Source organism: Pseudophryne corroboree, chromosome 1, assembly GCF_028390025.1.
Source record: "Pseudophryne corroboree isolate aPseCor3 chromosome 1, aPseCor3.hap2, whole genome shotgun sequence".
NCBI classification, from domain to species: domain Eukaryota; kingdom Metazoa; phylum Chordata; class Amphibia; order Anura; family Myobatrachidae; genus Pseudophryne; species Pseudophryne corroboree.
In genome coordinates, this window is record NC_086444.1 from 315,215,234 (window position 1) to 315,242,228 (window position 26,995).

General features: G+C 45.0%; 1 protein-coding gene and 1 non-coding gene across 3 annotated transcripts in view; both read right to left on the reverse strand.

Annotated features, from left to right (window-relative positions):
• Nucleotides 1-26,995, reverse strand: part of HIP1R (huntingtin interacting protein 1 related) — a 315,167-nt gene that overhangs the window by 53,644 nt on the left and 234,528 nt on the right. For both annotated transcript variants that reach the window (XM_063964565.1, XM_063964563.1), the window contains exons 14-15: nucleotides 21,153-21,336; nucleotides 4,365-4,453 (exon numbers count right to left, since the gene is read on the reverse strand). In XM_063964565.1, the coding sequence (XP_063820635.1) occupies nucleotides 4,365-4,453; nucleotides 21,153-21,336 (273 nt within the window). The remainder of the gene's footprint in view (nucleotides 1-4,364; nucleotides 4,454-21,152; nucleotides 21,337-26,995) is intronic.
• On the reverse strand, nucleotides 26,195-26,383 carry LOC134960223 (U2 spliceosomal RNA). Its single transcript, XR_010187722.1, has one exon. It is a non-coding gene; the product is annotated as a U2 spliceosomal RNA (small nuclear RNA).

Consider the following 26,995-nt stretch of genomic DNA (forward strand, 5'->3'; position numbering starts at 1 on the left):
GCTGGACTGAAGACTGGGAAGACTCCGGGCCCTGACGGTTTTGCCAATGACTACTATAAAATTCTATCTACTAGACTGTGCGAACCTCTTTCTGTCTTATTTAATTCTTTTATGCAGGGTGCTTCCTTGCCCCAATATTTTAATTCCGCGGTCATAAAGGTTATCCCGAAGCCTGGCCGGGATCCTGAGTCTCCCAGTTCTTATCGTCCGATCTACCCTTCTAAACACGGATTATAAATTGTTCACTAAAATCCTCTCGAATAGACTCAAATTCATAGTCCCTGATATAGTTCATACAGACCAGACTGGATTTGTCTGGGGTCGGCAATCAGTGAGCAATATCCGAAAGGTCTTGACTGTTATGCAGGCCTTTCAGCTTTCCAAACCCACTGACACTAATGTATTATTGTCACTTGATGCCGGAAAGGCGTTCGACCTGGTCACCTGGGACCATCTGTATGAAACGCTTCACCGCTTTGGTGCACCTGAGGACTTTGTCTCTCTTATTTCCCGATTATATGAATCTCCCTCCACTCAAGTTTTGGGGAATGGTATCCTCTCATCCCCTTCTTATCCACAGTGGCACACGTCAGGGCTGCCCCTTGTCACCTTTATTATTTGCCCTAGCTTTAGAACCCCTAGCTGTTTCACTGAGAAATTCTCCCAGATTTACAGGCATAAAAATAATGGACACCATGGTAAAATTATCACTGTATGCTGACGACATGCTTCTATTTATTTCTCATCCTGATACGTCCATCCCTGCGATTGTCTCCCTGATTGAACAATTTGGTTCCTTTGCGGGATACAAAATTAATATATCTAAATCCGAGCTTCTCCTCCTTTCAGGAGACTCTTCCCGCTTTCCATTACACCCGGTCCTGTCCCGACTCCCAGTGGCTCGAGATAGTCTTAGATATTTAGGAGTTCAGATCCCTACTTCCCTCCCGGATCTATATGCGGTTAATTTTGGTCCTATTTTGTCCAAGGTGTCTAAAATCCTTAAAGACTGGGCGTCTCTGCCCTTGTCTCTTATGGGTCGCGCAGAAGCTATTAAATCTGTTGTTTTTCCCAAGATTGCTTATTTTCTTCTTATGCTCCCTATTGCCCTTGTTGAGAAAGATGTCCTTTTTCTTAAACAGTGTTTCACTAGATTTCTATGGGCAGGTAAACGACCAAGAGTCCCCTACGCTAGGTTACAGCTATTACGTGAAGAGGGAGGTATGGGAATCCCGGATCCTGTTCTATTTAGTAGAGCAGCGATGTACCGGTATATCACAGACTGGCTTTGGGGCAGATCAGTATTTACGAACTTGCCACTTGAACTGGCTGTATTCCATCTTTTCTCCCCTGCTGCACTCTTACACACTCCAAACTCCCGTCTCCCATCTGAGATAAAACATAATATTCTATTTTGGCATACATATCGAGCATGGCAGGCCACTCACACTAAAGCCCAGAGAAAACCTGACACCTCTCTTCACACTACGTTTTGGGGTAACCCATGTTTCCTTCCTGGCCTTGATAACGCACATTTTTTGAGTTGGAGAGAAAAGGGGATCGCAGCTATTAGAGACATATATGACCCAGGAGGCAACGCAGTGCTTTCTTTCTCTGATATCCAGATAAAATTTGGTATTTCCCACCGGGAATTTTTTATGTACCTGCAGGCTAGACACTTTGCGCAATCCCAGTCTCACCCAATGATTTCTGAGGCTACCACAGACCCGCTGCGCACCTTAATGGTGCTTACTAAAGATTGTCCTTACCATCTTAGTTACTTCAGAAACACCTTTAGGGTCTCATATAGAGACCGGCTCTGGGATTCCGCGTTGTCTTCATGGGCCAGAGATATCCCCAATATGGGATCGTGCGCTGAATTGTTAGATAACATTTTACCCTCTTTTAGGTTCTTATACTCTGCCTCTTTGCAAGAGGTTCACTTGAAGACGCTCCAAAGGGCATATATAGCACCTAATCAGAGGGCACACATGGTCCCAGACGACACTGGCTGTTGCATCAAATGTACTGCGCAGAGTGCCACCTTGTACCACAATATGTGGTCTTGCCGGAAAATATCTAAGTTTTGGTACAAGGTGGTCGCTTATCGCAACACAGTATTTAACTTACGGTTAATAAAACGCCCGAGGGCTTGTTTGCTACTTGATTTTAGGGAGTGGTCTCTTGGGCCTGAAGATAGAGACATTGTTCCGGTACTCTCTGTTATCCTGACAATTGCCAAGAAACAAATTCTTAATAATTGGATCAAACCGTCTACCCCTTCTTTGATGGCTGTGAAACACATAACCCTCCGGATTATTTATTTTGAGAGGCGTGCTACTCTTCCGGATATTGAATTGGGGGTCAGGCGGTTTGCCAAGAAGTGGGAGAGGTATATTGATACTCTAGACCCGGATGTAGAGTCGTTCATCTATAAACTTTTTGAAACCACAACGTGGTATCTATATAGACAAATCGATAGGGCCTCTTGACAACCTAGGCCCATGTACTGTTCCTTTGGGACCCCCTGCTGTTTTCTTTGGAAATGCAATTATATTAATTTTAATAACCCATGCTGTATGTTTAGTCTGATGCCATATGGGTACTGAACCTTCTCTTTGGTTAGAATGGCTAACCATGCCTGAATTACTTCTTTAATATTTTTACTTAGGACTTCTTTGGCCGCTACTCATTCATGATATGATTATACTTGTATTGTTTTCCCCATTTGTTCCCCCCCCCCCCTCCTGTCTGTCTTCTTTACTGACCTCTCGGGTATACTGATGTCCTGTGAATCCTCAGGTAGAATTGTATGCTTAGCCTTAGGTATATAGTGATTTCTTATGCTAAGACGCACGTCGGTAATGTTTTCATCATTTCCTAGACCTCATGTAGGTTAAGATTGTTTGTCCTTTACCTCTTACTCAAGCCTACAAGTACCGACTATGTATCTGTGGTTTCACTGATGTGGTTTAAAAGCACCTTACGATGGATTATTGTAACTATACCGTTTCTCTCCGGTTTTTGGTATGTCTGTATCATGAAGGTCTTCCCTGTTCTTGTATTTCTATAAAAAATCTAATAAAAATTGTTGAATTAAAAAATAAAATAAAATTCTTTGTCATACAAACTTTCTCTCTGAGGTACCACTTCTATTATTGTGAAATAAATGTTTCCTAATGTGTGTTATTTTGTATTTATTATAAAAATGTATTCAATTCAATGTCTATATTTAATCCTTTAGGTTTTAAGGTTTTTAATTAAAAAATCCATTTTGTTTCGGTTTTCTTTAAATCTTCTGTGATTTCACCTCCTTTCCAGTTTCGTTCTACTTTCTGAATCACCACTGATTTCAGACCTTGTTGATTTTTGTTATGCACGTCTACAAAATGGTTGGATACACTTTGTGTTAGTAAGTAGTTTTGCGGTTATAAACATGTTCTCCAAATCGCGTTTTGGCCTTTCTTTTTGTCTGGCCAATATACTGGAGTCCGCAAGGACATTCTAGAAGATATATTACTTCTTCTGTTTCACAAGTTAGGTATTGTTTTATATGGTATGTTTTTCCAGTGACTTTACACTTGAACACTGTTGTAGATTTTGATGTTTGGTAATTGATTTGACAAGCTTTGCAAGTCAAGCATTGATGGTAACCTTTGGTCAATGTATTTAGATTTTCTGTATTTTGCGGAGGCAAAAAACTTTGTACCTCATGTTTTATAACACAACATCTTGTTGTACAGTAAATCAATATTCACCAAGATAAGGCATGTTCATCAGTAGTAAAAGCACATACGATACTAACCAAGAATTTTTTTGTGATCCGGATAGCATAACAGCGTTCGGGTTGCTGGCAGTCGGGGATGGGGGGTGGAGGAGGCTCTAAAAGGGAGGGTTAGGGTTATGCACTAAGTGGAGACGGTTAGGCTGTGGGTAGGGAGGGTTAGGGGGGTAGAGGGGGCGGGTTCCAATACTTACTTAGCAGGTGTCGGGATTCTGCGCATCAGTATGCCGCTGTTGGTCTCCTGACTGCCGGCATCCCAAGCGCTGGAATACCGGATACCATCCTATTTATTTGTATTAGCCACTAATGACTTAAAATGTATCTTACAATTTTAAAGTATATGAATCACAGTGGAAAATAATATATATATATATATATATATATATATATATATATATATATATATAGCAAAGCAAAGGGTTCAATTCTAATCAGTAATAGCAAAGAAGGAAATCATATTTGAGTTGTTCTGTACCTGCCAACCCGAAGTTCAACAATCTAAGTACACCTAAGTAAGGCAGACACTGCCCCAAGCCTCAGGATCACAAATTCCAAATGAACAGATGGAGGAATGTCCTACCTTCCGCAGAAGTCCGGCATGAACATTGATGAGCTCACTGTGCTTATCTTTCAGCTTGTTGTAGCGTAATTCTGTTGCTTGAATTTTCTCTGGTAATAAAAAGGTTAAAAAAAAAAAAAAAAAAAAAAAGGATCAATGAGTTTGAAATCGTATTTCTGTTCATCTAAACAATAATGGCTTACCAATATCTTTCTCCTCTCCCATTTTACATAGGTAGATGGGGCAACAGGGCTTTAAGCCTTGTTGCAGTGTCATTACCACAGGTCATGGAGCAACAATGACAATGAAATGACTTGGCTCTCACGTACTGAATGTGATCTCTAGGATTTGTTACAGTGACAAACTGGGTGTGGATCATAGGGTCGACAGTCATTAGGTCGACCACTATTGGTCTACAGTGACTAGGTGGACACCTAAAATAGGTTGACACAGTCATTAGGTCAACATGGAAAAAGGTCGACATGAGTTTTTATTTGATTTTTTTTTTTGGTGTCGTTTTCTGCGTAAAGTGACCGTAAACCCCAATTAGTGCACAGTGTCCCCTCACTTCGGGAAAGGTGCCTCGCTCCTCTACCGCTGCGATCGGCACAGGTTACTATTTCCAACTATAGTCCACGTGGATCGTAAAGTATGAAAATCTGGATCCAGTAATGCTTTGTATATTGTATCCTGTGTATACATTTGCTTGTTTTCAATTGTCATAGGACCTGAGTAATGGAATAATTTTTTTTTTATACAGCCGTATAGGTGGATAATATGGAACAGCGTGATTTTTATTAAAACAAATGTTTGTACTTTTAGGTTTGACCAGGTTACAAATAGCATGTTACTTTCTCTCCTCCTGTCATGGTGGAGAAGGGGTTTGAGATAGTAAGTTTGTCGGTATCTAGGTCGACAGTCATTAGGTCGACATGGAAAAAGTTCGACATGGGTTTTTAAAAAAACAAAATAATAAATTCATTATAATACGGGGTGTTACACAAAAAATAAAAAATAAAGCATCGTTATACAAAAATAAGAATTTACTTACCGATAATTCTATTTCTCGTAGTCCGTAGTGGATGCTGGGGACTCCGTCAGGACCATGGGGAATAGCGGCTCCGCAGGAGACAGGGCACAAAAATAAAGCTTTAGGATTAGGTGGTGTGTACTGGCTCCTCCCCCTATGACCCTCCTCCAAGCCTCAGTTAGGATACTGTGCCCGGACGAGCGTACACAATAAGGAAGGATATTGAATCCCGGGTAAGACTCATACCAGCCACACCAATCACACCGTATAACTTGTGATCTGAACCCAGTTAACAGTATGACAACGTAGGAGCCTCTGAACAGACGGCTCACAACAATAACAACCCGAATTTGTTTGTAACAATAACTATGTACAAGTATTGCAGACAATCCGCACTTGGGATGGGCGCCCAGCATCCACTACGGACTACGAGAAATAGAATTATCGGTAAGTAAATTCTTATTTTCTCTAACGTCCTAAGTGGATGCTGGGGACTCCGTCAGGACCATGGGGATTATACCCAAGCTCCCAAACGGGCGGGAGAGTGCGGATGACTCTGCAGCACCGAATGAGAGAACTCAAGGTCCTCCTCAGCCAGGGTATCAAATTTGTAGAATTTTGCAAATGTGTTTGCCCCTGACCAAGTAGCAGCTCGGCAGAGTTGTAATGCCGAGACCCCCCGGGCAGCCGCCCAGGATGAGCCCACTTTCCTTGTGGAATGGGCCTTGATAGATTTAGGTTGTGGCAAGCCTGCCACAGAATGTGCAAGTTGAATTGTGCTACAAATCCAACGAGCAATCGTCTGCTTAGAAGCAGGAGCACCCATCTTGTTGGGTGCATACAATATAAACAGTGAGTCAGACTTTCTGACTCCCGCCGTTCTTGAAATATATATTTTCAATGCCCGGACCACGTCCAACAACTTGGAATCCTCCAAATCGTTAGTAGCCGCAGGCACCACAATAGGCTGGTTCAGGTGAAACGCTGACACCACCTTAGGCAGAAAATGAGGACGTGTCCGCAGTTCTGCCCTGTCCGTATGGAAAATCAGATATGGGCTCTTATATGATAAAGCCGCCAATTCTGATACTCTCCTGGCTGAAGCCAGGGCCAGTAGCATGGTTACTTTCCATGTAAGATACTTCAACTCCACCGATTTGAGCGGCTCAAACCAATGGGATTTGAGAAAATCCAAGACTACATTAAGATCCCACGGTGCCACTGGGGGCACAACCGGGGGCTGTATATGTAGTACTCCTTTTACAAAAGTCTGGACTTCAGGAACTGAAGCCAATTCTTTCTGGAAGAAAATCGACAGGGCCGAAATTTGAACCTTAATGGACCCCCATTTGAGGCCCATAGACAATCCTGTTTGCAGGAAATGTAGGAATCGACCCAGTTGAAATTCCTCCGTGGGGGCCTTCCTGGCCTCACACCACGCAACATATTTTCTCCAAATGCGGTGATAATGTTGTGCAGTCACCTCCTTCCTGGCTTTTACCAGTGTAGGAATGACCTCTTCCGGAATGCCTTTTTCCCTTAGAATTCGGCGTTCAACCGCCATGCCGTCAAACGCAGCCGCGGTAAGTCTTGGAATAGACACGGTCCCTGCTGAAGCAGGTCCGGTCTTAGAGGTAGAGGCCACGGATCCTCCGTGAGCATCTCTTGAAGTTCCGGGTACCAAGTTCTTCTTGGCCAATCCGGAGCCACTAGTATCGTTCTTACTCCCTTTTGCCGTATAATTCTCAGTACCTTTGGTATGAGAGGCAGAGGAGGGAACACATACACTGACTGGAACACCCACGGTGTTACCAGAGCGTCCACAGCTATTGCCTGAGGGTCTCTTGACCTGGCGCAATACCTGTCCAGTTTTTTGTTGAGGCGGGACGCCATCATATCCACCATTGGTTTTTCCCAACGGTTCACAATCATGTGGAAGACTTCTGGATGAAGTCCCCACTCTCCCGGGTGTAGATCGTGTCTGCTGAGGAAGTCTGCTTCCCAGTTGTCCACTCCCGGAATGAATACTGCTGACAGTGCTATCACATGATCTTCCGCCCAGCGAAGAATCCTTGCAGCTTCTGCCATTGCTGTCCTGCTTCTTGTGCCGCCCTGTCTGTTTACGTGGGCGACTGCCGTGATGTTGTCCGACTGGATCAACACCGGCTGACCCTGAAGCAGGGGTTTTGCCAGACTTAGAGCATTGTAAATCGCTCTTAGCTCCAGTATATTTATGTGAAGAGACATCTCCAGGCTTGACCATACTCCCTGGAAGTTTCTTCCCTGTGTGACCGCTCCCCAGCCTCTCAGACTGGCATCCGTGGTCACCAGGACCCAGTCCTGTATGCCGAATCTGCGGCCCTCTAACAGATGAGCACTCTGCAACCACCACAGAAGATACACCCTTGTCCGTGGCGATAAGGTTATCCGCTGATGCATCTGCAGATGCAATCCGGACCATTTGTCCAGCAGATCCCACTGAAAAGTTCGTGCGTGGAATCTGCCGAATGGAATCGCTTCGTAAGAAGCCACCATCTTTCCCAGGACTCTTGTGCATTGATGCACAGACACTTTCCCTGGTTTTAGGAGGTTCCTGACAAGTTCGGATAACTCCCTGGCTTTCTCCTCCGGAAGAAACACCTTTTTCTGAACCGTGTCCAGAATCATTCCCAGGAACAGCAGACGTGTCGTCGGGGTCAACTGAGATTTTGGAAAATTCAGAATCCACCCGTGTTGTTGCAGCACTAGTTGGGTTAGTGCTACTCCGTCCTCCAGCTGTTCTCTGGACCTTGCCCTTATCAGGAGATCGTCCAAGTAAGGGATAATTAATACGCCTCTTCTTCGCAGAAGAATCATCATTTCGGCCATTACCTTGGTAAAGACCCGAGGTGCCGTGGACAATCCAAACGGCAGCGTCTGAAACTGATAATGACAGTTTTGCACCACGAACCTGAGGTACCCTTGATGTGAAGGGCAAATTGGGACATGTAGGTAAGCATCCTTTATGTCCAGGGACACCATAAAGTCCCCTTCTTCCAGATTCGCTATCACTGCTCTGAGTGACTCCATCTTGAACTTGAATTTTTGTATGTACAGGTTCAAAGATTTCAGATTTAAAATAGGTCTTACCGAGCCGTCCGGCTTCGGTACCACAAATAGCGTGGAGTAATACCCCTTTCCCTGTTGTAGGAGGGGTACCTTGACTATCACCTGCTGAGAAAACAGCTTGTGAATGGCTTCCAATACCGTCGCCCTGTCTGAGGGAGACGTTGGCAAAGCAGACTTTAGGAACCGGCGAGGGGGAGACTTCTCGAATTCCAACCTGTAACCCTGAGATACTACCTGCAGAATCCAGGGGTCCACCTGTGAGCAAGCCCACTGTGCGCTGAAATTCTTGAGTCGACCCCCCACCGCTCCTGAGTCCGCTTGTAAGGCCCCAGCGTCATGCTGAGGGCTTTGCAGAACCCTGGGAGGGCTTCTGTTCCTGGGCAGGGGCTGCTTGCTGCCCTCTCTTACCCCTTCCTCTGCCCCGAGGCAGATATGACTGTCCTTTTGTCCGCTTGTTCTTATAGGACCGAAAGGACTGCGGCTGAAAAGACGGTGTCTTTTTCTGTTGGGAGGGGGTCTGAGGTAAAAAGGTGGATTTTCCGGCAGTTGCCGTGGCCACCAGATCCGATAGACCGACGCCAAATAATTCCTCCCCTTTATACGGCAATACTTCCATATGTCGTTTGGAATCCGCATCACCTGACCACTGTCGCGTCCATAAACTCCTTCTGGCAGATATGGACATCGCATTTACTCTCGATGCCAGAGTGCAAATATCTCTCTGAGCATCTCGCATATGAAGGAAAGCATCCTTTAATTGCTCTATAGTCAATAAAATACTGTCCCTATCCAGGGTATCAATATTTTCAGTCAGGGAATCCAACCAGACGACCCCAGCACTGCACATCCAGGCTGAGGCGATGGCTGGTTGCAGTATAACACCAGTATGTGTGTATATACTTTTTAGGGTAGTTTCCATTCTCCTATCAGCTGGATCCCTGAGGGCGGCCGTATCAGGAGACGGTAACGCCACTTGTTTTGATAAGCGTGTGAGCGCCTTATCCACCCTAGGGGGTGTTTCCCAGCGCGCCCTAACCTCTGGCGGGAAAGGGTATAATGCTAATAACTTTTTTTGAAATTAGCATTTTTCTATCTGGGTTAACCCACGCTTCATCACATACATCATTTAATTCCTCTGATTCAGGAAAAACTACAGGTAGTTTTTTCACCCCCCACATAATACCCCTTTTTGTGGTACTTGCAGTATCAGAGATATGCAAAGCCTCCTTCATTGCCGTGATCATATAACGTGTGGCCCTACTTGAAAATACGTTTGTTTCATCACCGTCGACACTAGATTCAGTGTCTGTGTCTGGGTCTGTGTCGACCGACTGAGGTAAAGGGCGCTTTACAGCCCCTGACGGTGTCTGAGACGCCTGGGCAGGTACTAACTGGTTTGCCGGCCGTCTCATGTCGTCAACTGATTTTTGTAATGTGCTGACATTATCACGTAATTCCATAAACAAAGCCATCCATTCAGGTGTCGACTCCCTGGGGGGTGACATCACCATTATCGGCAATTGCTCTGCCTCCACACCAACATCGTCCTCATACATGTCGACACACACGTACCGACACACAGCAGACACACAGGGAATGCTCTTATCGAAGACAGGACCCCACTAGCCCTTTGGGGAGACAGAGGGAGAGTTTGCCAGCACACACCCAAGCGCTATAATATATATGGGAACAACCTTATATAAGTGTTGTTCTTTATAGCAGCTTAAATATATCAAAATATCGCCAAAAAAATGCCCCCCCTCTCTGTTTTACCCTGTTTCTGTAGTGCAGTGCAGGGGAGAGTCCTGGGAGCCTTCCTCACAGCGGAGCTGAGCAGGAAAATGGCGCTGTGTGCTGAGGAGAATAAGCTCCGCCCCCTATTTCGGCGGGCTTTTCTCCCGTAGTTTTAGATAACTGGCATGGGTTAAATACATACATATAGCCTCAATGGCTATATGTGATGTATTCTTTTGCCATAAAGGTATTAAATATTGCTGCCCAGGGCGCCCCCAGCAGCGCCCTGCACCCTCCGTGACCGCTTGGTGTGAAGTGTGTGACAACAATGGCGCACAGCTGCAGTGCTGTGCGCTACCTTCATGAAGACTGAAGAGCCTTCTGCCGCCTGTTTCCGGACCTTCAATCTTCAGCATCTGTAAGGGGGGTCGGCGGCGCGGCTCCGGGACGAACCCCAGGGTGAGACCTGTGTTCCGACTCCCTCTGGAGCTAATGGTGTCCAGTAGCCTAAGAATCCAATCCATCCTGCACGCAGGTGAGTTGAAATTCTCTCCCCTAAGTCCCTCGATGCAGTGAGCCTGTTGCCAGCAGGACTCACTGAAAATAAAAAACCTAAAAACTTTTTCTAAGCAGCTCTTTAGGAGAGCCACCTAGATTGCACCCTGCTCGGACGGGCACAAAAACCTAACTGAGGCTTGGAGGAGGGTCATAGGGGGAGGAGCCAGTACACACCACCTAATCCTAAAGCTTTATTTTTGTGCCCTGTCTCCTGCGGAGCCGCTATTCCCCATGGTCCTGACGGAGTCCCCAGCATCCACTTAGGACGTTAGAGAAATATAAAATACAAGATAACCTCCGGCACTGACTTTATATATAACAACGCGACTTTGCATAAAACCCTAAAATATGAATAAATAGTACCCTGTATGACCAGATCTTTGTCTGCCTAATGGACAACCTCCTTCTTTCCTCACTGTATGTAAAGCTCTGCACACAATAAAAGGAGAATTGGACACCACAGTTGATTAGGTATGAAAGAAATGCATTTTATTTTCAATGATACAGTATATAAAATACAAATGTGTCTTGGAACGCATCCGTTCCTTGCAACATGTTTCACATCTCAACTGCTTCCTTGAACCATGAAACAAGGCTCCAAATAAGGGAGGCTTGTTCTGCTTTTCTAACTTTGTTTTATATTTTTAAGTAATTCGCAATTTTGAGTCTTTGTAATTATTATATGATTTTTTAGTGCCAACAGCCTAGTTAAATGTATTTTATTTTGTTTTATTAAATTAGTCAATGTCTGTTTGGGAACTGATGCGTTCCAAGACACATTTGTTTTTTATATACTTTATTATTTAAAATAAAATACATTTCTTTCACACAAACTAATGTAGCAGACAATTCTCCTTTTATTGCATGCACAGCTCACGTAAAGTGAGGAAAGGAGGAGTCCTGGCTATACAGGGTACTATCCGATATAATAAAAGGCCAACGCTACTCCTCACCTCTATGAGGGGAATTAAAAAGTGTGTCGTGCGCCGGCAGCAATTCAAGTGTTGCACCATTCGGGCACACAGTCGATGGTGCCGACATTACGGTTATGTTGTTTCCATCATTTTATCTGCCTGGTAACTAGTATATCCATACTTATGGTGTTTATGCAAAGTCACATTTATATATACTAAAGTCAGTGCTGGTGGTTATCACGTACTTCATATACATCTTTGGAAGCCTTTGGGAAGCTTCTGTTTATATCCTTGGCTGCAGTCTTTAGATGCTGTGGCGCCAGCCATTTCTGCTTTTTTTTTTATATACAGAATGCAATATTATAAAGCATAAAAAACCAACTACAAGACTGTGCTGAAGAGCAAGTAATTACATAATGCAGACGAATATCTTAGTGAAGTCAGAAGGTTGTAACAAGGAACATCTGAGGGGAAGGAGTGTGGAAGTTCTGAAACTTGTCCATGTGCTTTGCCAGTTCAACTTGTAATGTTGAAATTGACCACTTGTTCCTTCTCTGCAGCTCTGACTACGGCTTCAAACAGTACATACCACTGCTGTGCATCATCTTGTCTATACCGACTCCAGCTCAGCAGTGTGTCCATCATCAGTTATTCACTGCTGCCTGTCCTGTGCACATTAAGTGCAATTACTTATCTGGCCACCAGCTTACAGCATTTCTCATAGTGCTCAGTGCTTCCAGCTAGACCAGGTGCATATCATTATCAGCCTGATACTAGAAGTGTGCTAGTGCTCTGGTGTTGTTCCTGCTTTTCAGTCTGGTGCACAGCTTTCCCTAATTACAGCAGTGTGCTTTTCTGCCTCAGCCTACATAGCCTGCGGACTTACCTCACACATTTCTACCTGCGGACTTGCCTGTACTTGTGTGCACAGTCTTCACCAGTATATTCCTGCATTCACTTCCTCATCGTACACTCTCAATCACCCTGTGTATTCCAGCTCATACTACAAGCCTGCTTAGTACCATCTTGCAAGAACCTATTTCTGTCCACAGGTTTCCAGCAATTCATTCAGAATCTCACCTGCAGAGGCTATACATCCCTAGTGTTACCTACATTGTACTATTCCATATGTTCCTTACCAAGGGCGTAGCTACCATAGGTGCAGGGAGTGCAGCTGCTATGGGGCCCAGAGCGGAGAGGGGCCCACCTTCCCTGTCACAGCTGCATGTTTTTTTTACATTTTTCACCATTGTGTGGTCCCTTAGGGTGGAACATAGGGGCCCTTACAGGCCTATAGGGCCTAGTGTTCATTCTAGCATCATGCACCTTTCAAAACACGTGCAGTTCGTCTTTCCTGCCTGGAGTGTCGCTCTCTGCTCTGGTACTTCTCAGAACACTCTGCTCTGTATTTTAGTGCTGAGATACAGAGCAGAGTGTTCTGAAAAGCAACAGAGCAGAGAGTGACACCCCAGGCAGGAAAGAGGAACTGCACAAGTTTTGAAAGGTGCAGGGTGCTAGAATGAACACTGGGGCCTGTGTACATCGGGGTATGCCTCTGGACTTGCTCAATATAATGTGGTATAAAATGAACTGGAGGGCATTATAATGTTACATAATATGAACTGGGGCACTGTAATGCAGCATAATATGAAATGGGGGAAATGTAATGTGGGGCACTGTCATGTGGCACAATAAGAACTGTGGACACTAAGTCATAATGTAGATTAGGGGTCCTGTGTTGCATATGGTGTACCGGCAGTTCTTCATTGTGACACGAGAGAAACATTGAGACAGGAGCCCCTTTAAAGTATTGCTATGGGGCCCACAAAGTTCTGCATATGCCCTGTTCCTGACAACCAGCAAGCATCATTCATTCTCTCATGTTATAGACATAAGGTGTGTAGCTGCCACAGTCAGGTAGCACACCTGTCCCGTAGCCTAGTATTACTCTGTTCTCCTCCCTATCCATTATCATTAATCCATCTTATAACAGTTTTGACAGTAGTTTCAATCCTGTGCCCACCACAAATAAAGAACCTGACAGCAATAGTACCAGCAATACTACTCTCTGGAACAAATTAATCTATTTGCTGATTAAGCACAAATTACATTATGTACATAATATGTCCATTTTGGCCTGTAAAGCATTACAACCCCTGAAATTCTTATGCTAGGAACAAGCAATCTTAAACAGCATGTGATCTTTGGGTGTTATTCAGGTTTGTTAGCAAACCAAAAAAGCATACTAATAGGCAAAACTATGTTGCAGTGCAGGTGGGGCAGATGTAACATCGATTTGGGTGGGTTACGATGTTTCTGAGCTTGGTAAATACCGTCTGTTTTATTTTTACACTTTTAAATGCAGTAAAAAAAACACAGAAGAAAGAAAAAAGGCCAAAACCGCAAGGTAGCCATGTCCATAATACAAGAGCAGTGCCCAAAATGCCATCCAATCAAAAAAACATCTCAAGAAGGGCTGGGCATTGACCAACACATAATAGTATTTTTTTTTTCTCTTCAGTTTATTAGGAGGGAAACCAACAAAAAGACAAAGTGGAATGCCCAGATGTTCACCTGATCCACAGAATAATGAATGTCATCCTAACAGTCCTCTGTCTGTTTCCAGTTGCATCTAAAAGGTTAGGCGCTAGATCTCTTTGCAGAAGGAGCGTCTTAGATGAGACGATTATAAAAGCCACCTTAGTAAGGAAAGCCTGAATAGAACAGGAAATACAGCAGAGGATAAAGCTTTTCAATAAGCCAAGAGAGCTAAGGTCTCTGTCAGGCTTTAGACAGTGAAACTCAATAAAAACAACTTGATAGGCATCTGCGAAAACATAAAAAAGTTCAATATATGGAACAAGAAAAAGAAAAACCGATCAGAAAAATCTCCAAAGAACAGACCATAGTTTCATTAAATAGGCATCATAAAGACCTGCAAATGGTCCAAAGACAGTATTTCCTGCCTCATCAGGTCATAAGAAAAAAAAGAAAATAGAGTAGTGCTCATATACTCAGCTCGCAACATAGACCTAGATTGAAGTAGTTAGGTAGCTTATTTATCACAACCATAATCTTATTTTCAAACAATACCAAAGATATAGGGGGGTATTCAATCAGTGCCGTTTTAATGCCCGTTTCTAGGTTAAATTTACATTCAACCTATTCGATGCCCATGCTGTTTTTCGACTGCTCGAAAAAGCCGGCACTGGCGAAAACCATTCACTGCCAATACTTGTGTTTTGGCGTATTCACGGGCGTTTTTGGCACAATTTTCACCCCATGCAAATTCGGGGAAAAAAAAGAAAAAAGAAAAAAATGAAGCGAAAATGGATTAAAAAATAAGCGAAAAACGTCCGGAATTGAATACCCTGTGTCGAAATAGTGCAGTTTTTTCGGCCAGTCGAAAATACCCCCTATAATCTTATGAATACGAAGAGATATAGGTGGGTATTCAGTTGCTGGCAATGGATGCAAATTACTGCGCCCGACCCATGTCCATCACCACTGAGGACAACATTGCTGCAGTGTAAGCTATAGTTGAGGTGGACAACAGGGCCAGCTACAGAAGGAGATCAAGGAGGTGTCTGACTGGCTCCAAATTTATTCTGCAGCAGGTCAATGACCCCAAACATACAGCCAATGTCATTAAGAACTATCTTCAGTGTAAAGAAGAACAAGGAGTCCTGGAATGATGATATGGCCCCCACAGAGCCCTGATCTCATAATAGAGTCTGTCTGGGGTTACATGAAGAAATAGAAGGAGCAAGCCTACATCCACAGGAGATCTGTGGTAAATTCTCCAAGATGTTTGGAACAACCTCCCTGCCTTCAAAAATTGTGTGCAATTGTACCTTGAAGAACAGAAGAACTAATGCTATTTTGAAGGCAAAGGTCGGTCCACAACAAATATTAACTTGATTTAGATTTCTCTTCCCTTTGCATTTTGTTAATTGATGAAGAAAAAACTACTAACACTTCTATTTTTGAAAGCATTCTTAATTTTCAGCATTTATTCCACACCTGCCTAAAATTTTTGCACACACACATATAAACCAAACAGTACAAAGAGGGTGTCTGACCTCCTGATAGAGGCAGTCCTCTCCACATATATAAGGAGAGCCCGTACCACATCCAAAGACGGTTCTTTGGAGGACAAGTCAGAGGAGATGAAGGCCGGAACCACAATCTCTTGATTAAGGTGAAAAGAGGACACCACCTTAGGTAAATAACCAGGGCGAGTTCTAAGAACTGCACGTTCACGATGAAATATGAAACCGGGTGGACGACATGGCTGTGAGCTATTTAAGGTCCACCTTCTCAAGAGATTCAAATGGAGACTCTTGCAGGGCATTCAAGACAACAGACAAATCCCATGGAGCCACAGGAGGGACATAGTGAGGCTGAATCCGCAGTATGCCCTGGGTGAATGTATGAACTTCAGGTACAGACGCAATTTTTCTCTGAAACCACAACGACAAGGCAGATATGTGACCCTTGAGGGAGGCCAGACAAAGTCGTAAATCCAGGCCTTGTTGCAAAACAGCCAGAAGTCTGGAAGTACTAACTTGTACGCATTGTAATTCTTAGCAGCACACCAGGTGAAGTAAGAATTCCAGACCCTATAATAAATCCGTACAGAAGCCGGTTTGCCGGCCTTCAGCATAGTTTGGATAACCGACTCGGAGAAACCTTTTGCCCTCAGGAGTGAAGTTTCAAGAGCCACGCCGTCAAAGCCAGCCTGGCCAGGTCCATGTAGACACAAGGGCCTGAACGAGGAGGTCTGGAAGTTGAGGAAGTAGAAGAGGACACTATCGACAGACCCTGCAGATCTGAGAACCAATGCCGTCTTGGCCACGCTGGAGCGTCTAGAAGTAGTATTCCTCCTTGTTTGAACTTCCGCAGTACCCTGGGCAGGAGTGACACTGGAGGGAACATGTAGGGAAGCCGAAAGTTCCATGGAATTGCCAATGTGTCCACGTAACACTGCTTGACGATCCCTTGTTCTTAATCCGAAGACCGGAACCTTGTGATTGTGTCGAGACGCCATCAGGTCCACATCTGGTAGACCCCACTTGTCCACTAGGAGTTGAAAGACTAAATCATGATGAAGACTCCACTCTCCGGCATGCACGTCCTGACGCTTCCCAGTTGTGGACTCCCGGAATGAACACAGACGTTATTGCTGGCAGATGGCGTTGCGCCCAACGAAGGATTTTTGACACTTCCATCATTGCCATGCGGCTTCAAGTGCTGCCTTGATGATTTATGTACACCACTGTGGTGGCGCTGTCCGATTGTATTTGAACAGGCCTGTTCAGTATCAGAGGCAGGGCAAGAGTCAAAGCATTTAACACTGCCCGCAATTCCAGAATGTTTATCGGGAGGAGAGATTCCTCCCTGGTCCAACGACCCTGGAGAGAGTGATGCTCTAGCACTGCACCCCAACCCCTCATACTGGCGTCCGTAGTCAGTAGGACACAGTTGGGAATCCCATAAGGGACGGCCCCTGCTCAACTGTTGTTCCTGTAGCCAGCAGCTCAGTGAAAGACGAACCTCTGAGTCAAGGAGATCATTTGAGACCTGAGCCGATGAGGCAGGCCGTACTACTTGGAAAGGATTAACCTCTGCAGAGAACAGGAATAAAATTGAGCGTACTCTACCATGTCGAAAGCAGACACCATGAGGCCTAGTACTTGCATCGCCGAGTGTATCGACACACTTGGGTGAGAGAGGAAGCATCTGATCCTGTCCTGAAGCTTCAGGACTTTCTCTTGAGACAGAAAGTCTTTGGCTGTGTGTGTCCAGCAGTGCCCCCAGGTGCACCATGCGCCGAGCAGGGACAGTTGCAAATGACTGAGGTAGACATCTTGGGAGTTCGCCAGGATCAGCAAGTCATCCATATAGGGCAGGATCCAGATTCCCCGACTACGTAGATGAGCCGTCATCATGGCCATAACCTTGGTGAAGATCTGAACGGCCGTGGCCAGTCCAAACGGCAGAGCCTGGAACTGATAGTGAAGGAGCACGTAGAGCACGTTACACACATTGCGCCAGGTAGAGCACGTTACACACATTGCGCCAGGTAGAGCACGTTACACACACTGCGCCAGGTAGAGCACGTTATACACACTGCGCCAGGTAGAGCACATTATACACACTGCGCCAGGTAGAGCACATTATACACACTGCGCCAGGTAGAGCACATTATACACACTGCGCCAGGTAGAGCACATTATACACACTGCGCCAGGTAGAGCACGTTATTCACACTGCGCCAGGTAGAGTACATTATACACACTGCGCCAGGTAGAGCACATTATACACACTGCGCCAGGTAGAGCACATTATACACACTGCGCCAGGTAGAGCACGTTACACACACTGCGCCAGGTAGAGCACGTTACACACACTGCGCCAGGTAGAGCACGTTATACACACTGCGCCAGGTAGAGCACGTTATACACACTGCGCCAGGTAGAGCACATTATACACACTGCGCCAGGTAGAGCACATTATACACACTGCGCCAGGTAGAGCACATTATACACACTGCGCCAGGTAGAGCACATTATACACACTGCGCCAGGTAGAGCACGTTATTCACACTGCGCCAGGTAGAGTACATTATACACACTGCGCCAGGTAGAGCACATTATACACACTGCGCCAGGTAGAGCACATTATACACACTGCGCCAGGTAGAGCACGTTATTCACAATGCGCCAGGTAGAGCAAGTTTCACACATTGCGCCAGGTAGATCACATTACACATATTGCGCCAGGTAGAGCACGTTACACACATTGCGCCAGGTAGAGCACATTATACAGATTGTGCCAGGTAGAGCACTTATACAAAATAATCCATCTTTCAGAAGATATGAGGTAGTAATGTACATTGATAATATGCTAATGCCATCAATCAATACAGTATGACTAAAATAACATTAAAAAATACACTTAGATTTCTAGGTGACCAGTACTATTTTACATCGGTGATAGTTACGGTAAAGACACTACAACAGCAATGTTTGCAGGAACACAATGTATAGGGATTTCATTTGTCACACAACACGTATTCTGCTCTCTCAGAACAACTTTAGCTAAGGCCACAGAACAAGGAGGAGGCCATGACCACAGAGCACACTGTCAGTCACAGCAGTCGCACAGCCAGGAGGATGCTATGAACGGTGCAGACCCCTCCAGGGATCCTGCACACAAACTTTGGAGGAAGGCACTGAGAGAGGGGTCCTGTGGCAGGCAGAGGCTCGGCTGTCCCTGCATTACAGGACATCAGCCTACGGACTTTTGTCTGGGCACAATCACACATCCTCCAGCATCCTCCATCTGTCACCTGTAGTGCAGGTTCGGGCCAGGTGAAGCTGGGTCTCGTAGAGGAGCGGGTGCGCGGTGGTGTACGGGAGAAGCCTGAGAGACTACACTGCTGTGCCGCCTCCCGCTGGCCGGTGCTGACCCTGCGCTGTGCTCTCCTCTTACCTTCAGCAGATCTCCTTCTTTCCATCCCCCTGACTGTACGGCGCCATGGTGTACTGGGCGGACGCCGCTCACACTGGGACCCGCTGGTGCTCAGGCCAGGCTGCCACGGGAGGAGCGCTGATAGCCGCCAGTGCCTGTTGCCATGGAAACGTCCCGCCGCCGCCGCTGCACAAACACATACAGACACAGTGCAGACAGAAGGGGTAGGGCCGGCGAGGCTAAGTTGGGAGGCGCCGGCAGGAGAGGGGGCGGTGTGCGCGCGGAGCAGAGTGAGGGGAGGCGGGAGTGAATACACCCTCGATGGTCTCCTCCCCTTCCAAGTTCCTCCCTCTGCTGCCGTGGAGACGAAAATTCACTGACAGCGCTGCTAAGTCAGAGCGCGTCCTGAGGGACCCTGCGGGTTTTTAATTGTGAGTCCCCACAATCAATAATTGGGTAAAATACGCGCCATAGCGCGTTTTTGCGATCACTGCTATGTATATATATAATATATATATATATATATATATATATATATATATATATATATATATATATATATATATATATATATATATATATACATATACACACACACACACACACACACACACACACAGGTTGAGTATCCCTTATCCAAAATGCTTGGGACCGGAGGTATTTTGGATATCGGATTTTTCCGTATTTTGGAATAATTGCATACCATAATGAGATATCATGGCAATGGGACCTAAATTTAAGCACAGAATGCATTTATGTTTTATATGCACCTTATACACACAGCCTGAAGGTAATTTTAGCCAATATTTTTTATAACTTTGTGCATTAAACAAAGTGTGTCTATATTCACACAATTCATTTATGTTTCATATACACCTTATATACACAGTCTGAAGGTCATTTAATACAATATTTTTAATAACTGTGTGTATTAAACAAAGTTTGTGTACATTGAGCCATCAGAAAACAAAAGTTTCACTTTCTCAGTCTCGCTCAAAAAAGTCCGTATTTCGGAATATTCCGTATTTCGGATACGGGATACTCAACCTGTATTAATATTATATATATATATATATATATATACATACATATACACACATATATATATATATATATACATACATACATATACATACACACACATACATATACATACACACACATACATATACACACACACACACATTATTATATATATATATATATATATATATATATACACACACACATACACATATTATATATATATATATATATATATATATATATATATATATATATATACACACACACACATATACATACATACATACATACACATACACTATTAATAAAGTAAAATAGTACAGGTTGCGTATCCCATATACAAATAGTCAGAAATACGGAATATTCCGAAATACGGACTTTTTTGAGTGAGAGTGAAATAGTGAAACCTTTGTTTTCTGATGGCTCAATGTACACAAACTTTGTTTAATACACAGTTATTAAAAATGTTGTATTAAATGACCTTCAGGCTGTGTGTATAAGGTGTATATGAAACATAAATGAAGTGTGTGAATGTAGATACACTTTGTTCAATGCACAAAGTTACAAAAAATAATGGCTAAAATTACCTTCAGGCTGTGTGTATAAGGTGTATATGTAACATAAATGCATTCTGTGCTTAGATTTAGGTCCCATCACCATGATAGCTCATTATGGTATCTAATTATTCCAAAATACGGAAAAATCCGATATCCAAAACACCTCTGGTCCCAAGCATTTTGGATAAGGGATACTCAACCTGTATCATATAGTACTTTTGAATCTCATTGCACGCTTCAAGTTTCCTAGAAAGTGCCAGTTACATCTGTAATTAATCCTGTGCGTTTCTGTATACTTTCCAGGAATTGCTGCTAGATGTACAGAGTACTTTACACAGAATAAATAATCATACATGGATTAAGGCACCACTACAGCTTTAGATGTACCACCACTTTAAGCACGTACTTTCCACTTCTCCGTAGAGCACTTGAGTTTTGTCATTTTCTTGCTTCTGTTTCTGTAGCCTCTCCAGCTCGTCCCGCAGTTGCTCATTATCCACTAGTGCTTTCTGTTTCTGTTTGCGCTGCTCCTCCACCTCTGCTTCCAAAGTGTTAATCTGACCTTTCAGCTGCATGATGTACTTCTGGGCCTGTTACAGTCGTGTTGAGTACAGTATAAATACATGCAGCAAACCACATACATCATATATAACCCATATCAGCAACATTTGACAATTGATTAGAATCAAACACTCCACAAACAATGGCACAGCCTTAAAGTGTCCACAGAATGCATATGAGAAATAGCAACAGTCAAAAAAAAAAAAAATGTATATATTTTTTTTTTTACATGCATTCAGGAAGGTTTGGTGTACACACTAATTTATCAAATGTTTGCAAAAGTGTTAAACTGCTCCGACTGACAAGGTCAGTGCTGAAAGAAGGGTTGTACGGAGTACCATTAAGAAATATGGTGGTGGTACTCAATACCACCAGCCCACCACTGGGGCATTACTTATAAGGGACATTTTTGTGTGGGGGACATAAAATACTGTCAGTGGCATAACTGTATGTGGCATAATATGTAATAGGCATCACAGTGTGTGGTATAATATGGAATGGGCATTACAGTGTGTGGCATAATGTGTAATGGGAATTAAGGTGTGTGCTATAATGTGTAATGGGTGTTACAGTGTCTGGCATAATGTGTAATGGGCAGTATGATGTGTGGCATAATGTTTAATAAGTACTACGGTGTGTGGCACAATGTGTAATAAGCATTACGGTGTGTGGCATAATGTGTAAGGGGCATTACAGTGTTTGGCATAATGTGTAAGGGGCATTATGGTGTGTGGCATAATGCGGCCATGCGCCTACTGTCATGTAGCCACTCCCCTAGTTTTGTGTGACCACGCCCATTATTACTATCTGTACCACTAAAAAAAAAATTCTACTTGCACCACTGGACATGGTAAATACAAAAGTCCACTGCTGCAATCAAATAGATGGAGAAAAATAAACATTCTTTATTTTTCCTAATAATTTGGGCAGAAGGAGATAAGTTCCATTGAAGAGCAACCAAAGCAGCATGTTGGGAGTTTTCAACATTTTAAAGTATTGTTATGCTCTATATACTGTATAATAATAAATGAGTCCTTCATTTTGTTGTAACTACTAAAGAAGTTTAAGCACAATACATTATTCTATATACAGCTTATAAATTGAGGTCTAAGTAATGCAGTAAAAAGGGGGATTTTTGTTATTACCTGTTAAATCCTTTTATCTGAAGCAATGGAGGACACTGTGGGTATGCAGCGGAGCAGACGAGTCTGGGCACCAAACAGTTATTTTTTCTTTCCAAGCAGCACAGGCTCTCTCTCTCCTCTACACCCCGCTCCCTCAGCCCATAAGACCAGTTACGTTAACAAAACTGGGAGACCAAGAAGAAGAGGAAAAGAAAACTGGCACACATAATCAAGCATACTAATCACAGCTGAGGAAAGAACCAGGAGTAGAAGACAACCTCTGCTAGATACGGTCATCAGGGTGGGCGCCCAGTGTCCCCCATGGCTTCAGAGAATAGATTAAACAGGATAGAACAAAATCCCCTTTACTCCTTTCAGCCATGGGGGGCACTTGGGATCACCCTGGGACATCTAAAGCTATCCCCTTAGGGAGGGAACGTGAGCCCAAACGACAGCCAAGGAAGCCTGTCCAGGGGAAGATTCTGGAGCAGAAAAGAAAAGGACTACAAATTCTTGATTTAAAAACAGGATACTCAGTAGGTACCAGATACACATCCGAAGGATTGCCCTATCAGGGTGAAGACCAAAAATAGGATTTTGGTTACCTACAGGTAAATCCTTTTTTCGTAGTCCATAAGGAATACTGGGGTCGCTTAGTATGATGGGGACGTCCCAAAGCTTCTAGAATAGGCGGGAATGTGCGGAAACGTCTGCAGCACCGCCTGCCCAAACTGGGTATCCTCTTTGGCCAGGGTATCAAACCTGTAGAACTTCACAAAGATGTTCTTCCCCGACCAGGTAGCAGCTCGGCATAGTTGCAAGGCCGAGACTCCACGGGCAGCCACCCAGGAAGACCCCACCGATCTTGTACAGTTGGCCTTCAGAGACTGAAGAACAGGTAAGGCTGCCAACACATAGGCCTGTTCAATAGTAAGCCTAAGCCAACGAGCAAAGGACTGCTTAGAAGCAAGGCAACCCTTTTTCTGCGCATCATACAGCACAAACAGGGAATCCGTCTTTCCGATCCGAGCGTTGCTTTTGACATAGATCTTCAAGGCTCGCACAGCATCCAATGCCTCTGGAGGAGCAGAAGAGTCAGAATTAGATGGGACCATAATAGGTCGGTTCAAGTGGAATGCAGAGACAACTTTCAGCAGGAACTGCTGCCTAGTCCTGAGCTCTGCTCTGTCTTCGTAAAAGACCAAGTATGGACTTTTACACAATAAGGCCCCCAATTCTGAGACACGCCTAGCAGAAGCCAGGGCCAGCAACATAACCGTCTTCCACGTAAGGTACTTATCTTCTACCGCCATCAAAGGTCCAAACCAGGAGGACTGTAGAAACTCCAAGACCACATTCAAATCCCAGGGTGCCGTTGGCACAAAGGGAGGTTGTATGTGAAATATCCCTTGTAAGACAGTCTGAACTTCTGGCAACACTGCCAACGTCTTCTGGAAGAAAATAGAGAGGGCCGAAATCTGGACCTTGAGGGAGCCCAGACGTAGGCCCATATCCACTCCAGCCTGTAGGAAACACAAGAAGCATCCTAGGTGAAAATCCGCAGAAGGATACGTGTGCTCCTCACACCAAGAGACACATCTCCTCCAGAATATGATGGTAATGCTTTGACGTTACAGGCTTCCTGGCCTGAACCATGGTTGTAATAACCTTTTTGGAAAGGCCTTTGTGAGCTAGGATGTTCTGCTCAACCGCCATGCCGTCAAACGAAGCAGTCTTAAGTCCGGGTAGACGAACGGTCCTTATTGAAGAAGATCTCTTCTCAGTGGTAGAGGCCAAGGGTCTTCGATGGACAGGTCCAGAAGATCCACGTACCACGCACTCCAAGGCCAGTCTGGGGCAATTAGAATTGCCTGGACTCTTTGATGCCTAATTCTCTTTTGCACCTTTGGGAGCAACAGAATCGGCGGAAACAGGTAGACCAACTGGTAAAGCCATGGCGTCATCAGTGCATCCACTGCTATCGCCTGAGGGTCTCTAGTTCTTGAACAATACTTGCAAAGTTTCTTGTTGAGCCGAGAAGCCATGAGGTCGATCTGCGGGCAGCCCCACAGGTCGGTGATCTGCCGAAACACTTGTGGGAGGAGGTCATGATGCCCTCAGGAAGTCCGCTTCCCACTTGTCAACCCCCGGAATAAAGATGGCTGACATTGCTCTTGCATTTCTTTCAGCCCAGAGGAGTATCCTTGACACTTCTTGCAAGCAGGCTCTGCTCTTTGTTCCTCGATTGATGGCCCGATTCCGAAGCAGAGAAGAGCCCTGAAGCAGAGCGTTGTAGATCGTCCAAAGTTCCAGAATGCTGATCGGAAGTAGGGCTTCGTGGGAGGACCACCTGCCCAGGAACTGAGCCCATTGGGTGACAGCTCCCCATCCCCGCAGACCCACGTCCGTTGTGAGGAGGATACAATCCTGAATCCCGAAACTTCGACCTTCCAGCAGGTTTGAGGACTGTAGCCACCACAGGAGGGAAACCCTGACCTGAGGTGAGAGGCGTATGATCCATTGCATCTGAAGATGTGATCCGGACCACTTGCTCAGGAGATCCGATTGAAACGTTCTGGCATGGGACCTTCCGTACTGGATCGCCTCGTAAGAGGCTATCATCTTTCCCAACAACCGTATGCAAAGATGGATGGATATCCGATTCGGCCTGAGAACCGCTAGGACCTTCTCCTGGAGCGTCCTTGCCTCGTCCTCTGGGAGGAATACCATCTGAGCCACTGTATCTAGAAATATTCCCAGGAACAGGAGCCACTGAGTTGGCTCCAGGTGAGACGCCTGTAAAATTAGAATCCACCCATGATGTGACAGAAGCTGAATAGTGCGGTTGATATTGAGCAATAGAAGCTCTCCGGATCTTGCCTTTATCAAGAGATCGTCCAGGTAAGGGACAATGTTGACCCACTGGACTCGGAGCTGGAACATCATTTCCACCATCACCTTCGTGAAGACCCTCGGAGCCGTGGACAGGCCAAAGTGCAGAGCCTGGAACGGGTAGTGGTCGTTCAACAGGGCAACCCGCAGGTAAGCCTGGTGGGGTGGCCAAATCGGGATATGGAGATAAGCATCCTTTAAATCCAGTGAAACCATGAACTCCTGTTCTTCCAAACCCGCAATCACTGCTCACAAGGATCCCATATTGAACCTGAAGACCTTTAGGTAAGGGTTCAAGGCTATTAGATTCAAAATGGGCTTTACCGAAATGTCCGGAGTTGGTACCACAACAGGTTGGATTAGTATGCCCTGTTTTCTACATGAGGCGGACCTGGAACTATAGCTTGGGTCTGACCCAGTCTTAGTACATCCTCTTGTAATATCTCCAGCGATTCTTCGTAATGTAAAGTGGAGTTTATTTAAACACACTCTTTATGCCAGGGTAAACAGATCTTTTACCCAGGGATCCTGGCAGGAGCTTTTTCTTAATATGCTGAAATATTTTAGACGGGCCCCTACCCTGGAATCCCTTAGGAGTGGAGGACCACCTTCATTCAGAAGTGTTTATGGAATAGACTTGGTGCTCTGTTTTTGTGATCCTGTAAAACATGTCTGTTTCTCCTCTGGTGCCTCTGTTGCATTGAGGCACCACTGGCACTGCCCCCAACACTTCCAACCCTAAGATGATGATCTCGGGTAAGCACATCTGGTGGGCGTAGCTGCGATGGTAGGTACTTGGACCCATCGGTAGTGATCCGTGAGATTCCTGAACCCAGCATTCACTAACCACTGACGTAATCATAAGCTCTGCGAGCAGAGAATGTCATAGTAGTACTGCAGTACCCGGTTAATGCACGGAGTGGACAGAGCAAGCTCTTTACCCATCTCCCGGTTCTAAATTTTCATATAATATATGGCTCCCAGATAGGGGGCGTATCAGACATGAAACTAATGAGAACAGATACTACCCTTGATCTTGGCCAGAAGGCCGAGAGGCGATGCACAGGCATTTATAATGCCTAATTTCTTTTTTTTAAACCACCTCGCATAGGAAGCTTTTAAACTCCTGCATAAGCCACATAAGCATCAAAGCCAGCTGGCGATGCTTTCTTTTTTTAACCCTGCTAAAGGTTACCGGCCTATGTACCTATGGCCTGCACAATCCAGCAGCCAACAGAGATGGGTCTCTAACCTTGTGGTTATGTATTAGACATCAGTTTTCCATTTCATGGGAAAGCACAGCATAAATCCCAACTGTCCCGATTTTCGCGGGGCAGTCACGTTTTTTGTGTGTGACTGCCCTGCTGTCCCACCCGCAAGCCGCAGTGTTTCGGGATATGGGGGGGGAATGGGGGCAGTTGGGAGGCTGCTCGGTGAATAGATGCTGTGCGCACGAGCACAGAGTCTATTCAGTGGAGACAGAAGGCGAGGGGGCATGCGAGCAGCTCACAGAGCCCTGGGCCCCCTCAGTGACGGAAACAGGGCGTGGCTCGCGAGTGCCTTCCGCGAAGCCACCCCCCCTTTTCCACAAGCCACGCCCCCTTTTCGGGCAGCCGCTCGCACAGATGTCCCTCCTTGTTAGAGACAGAAGTTGGGAGGTATGGCACAGGAA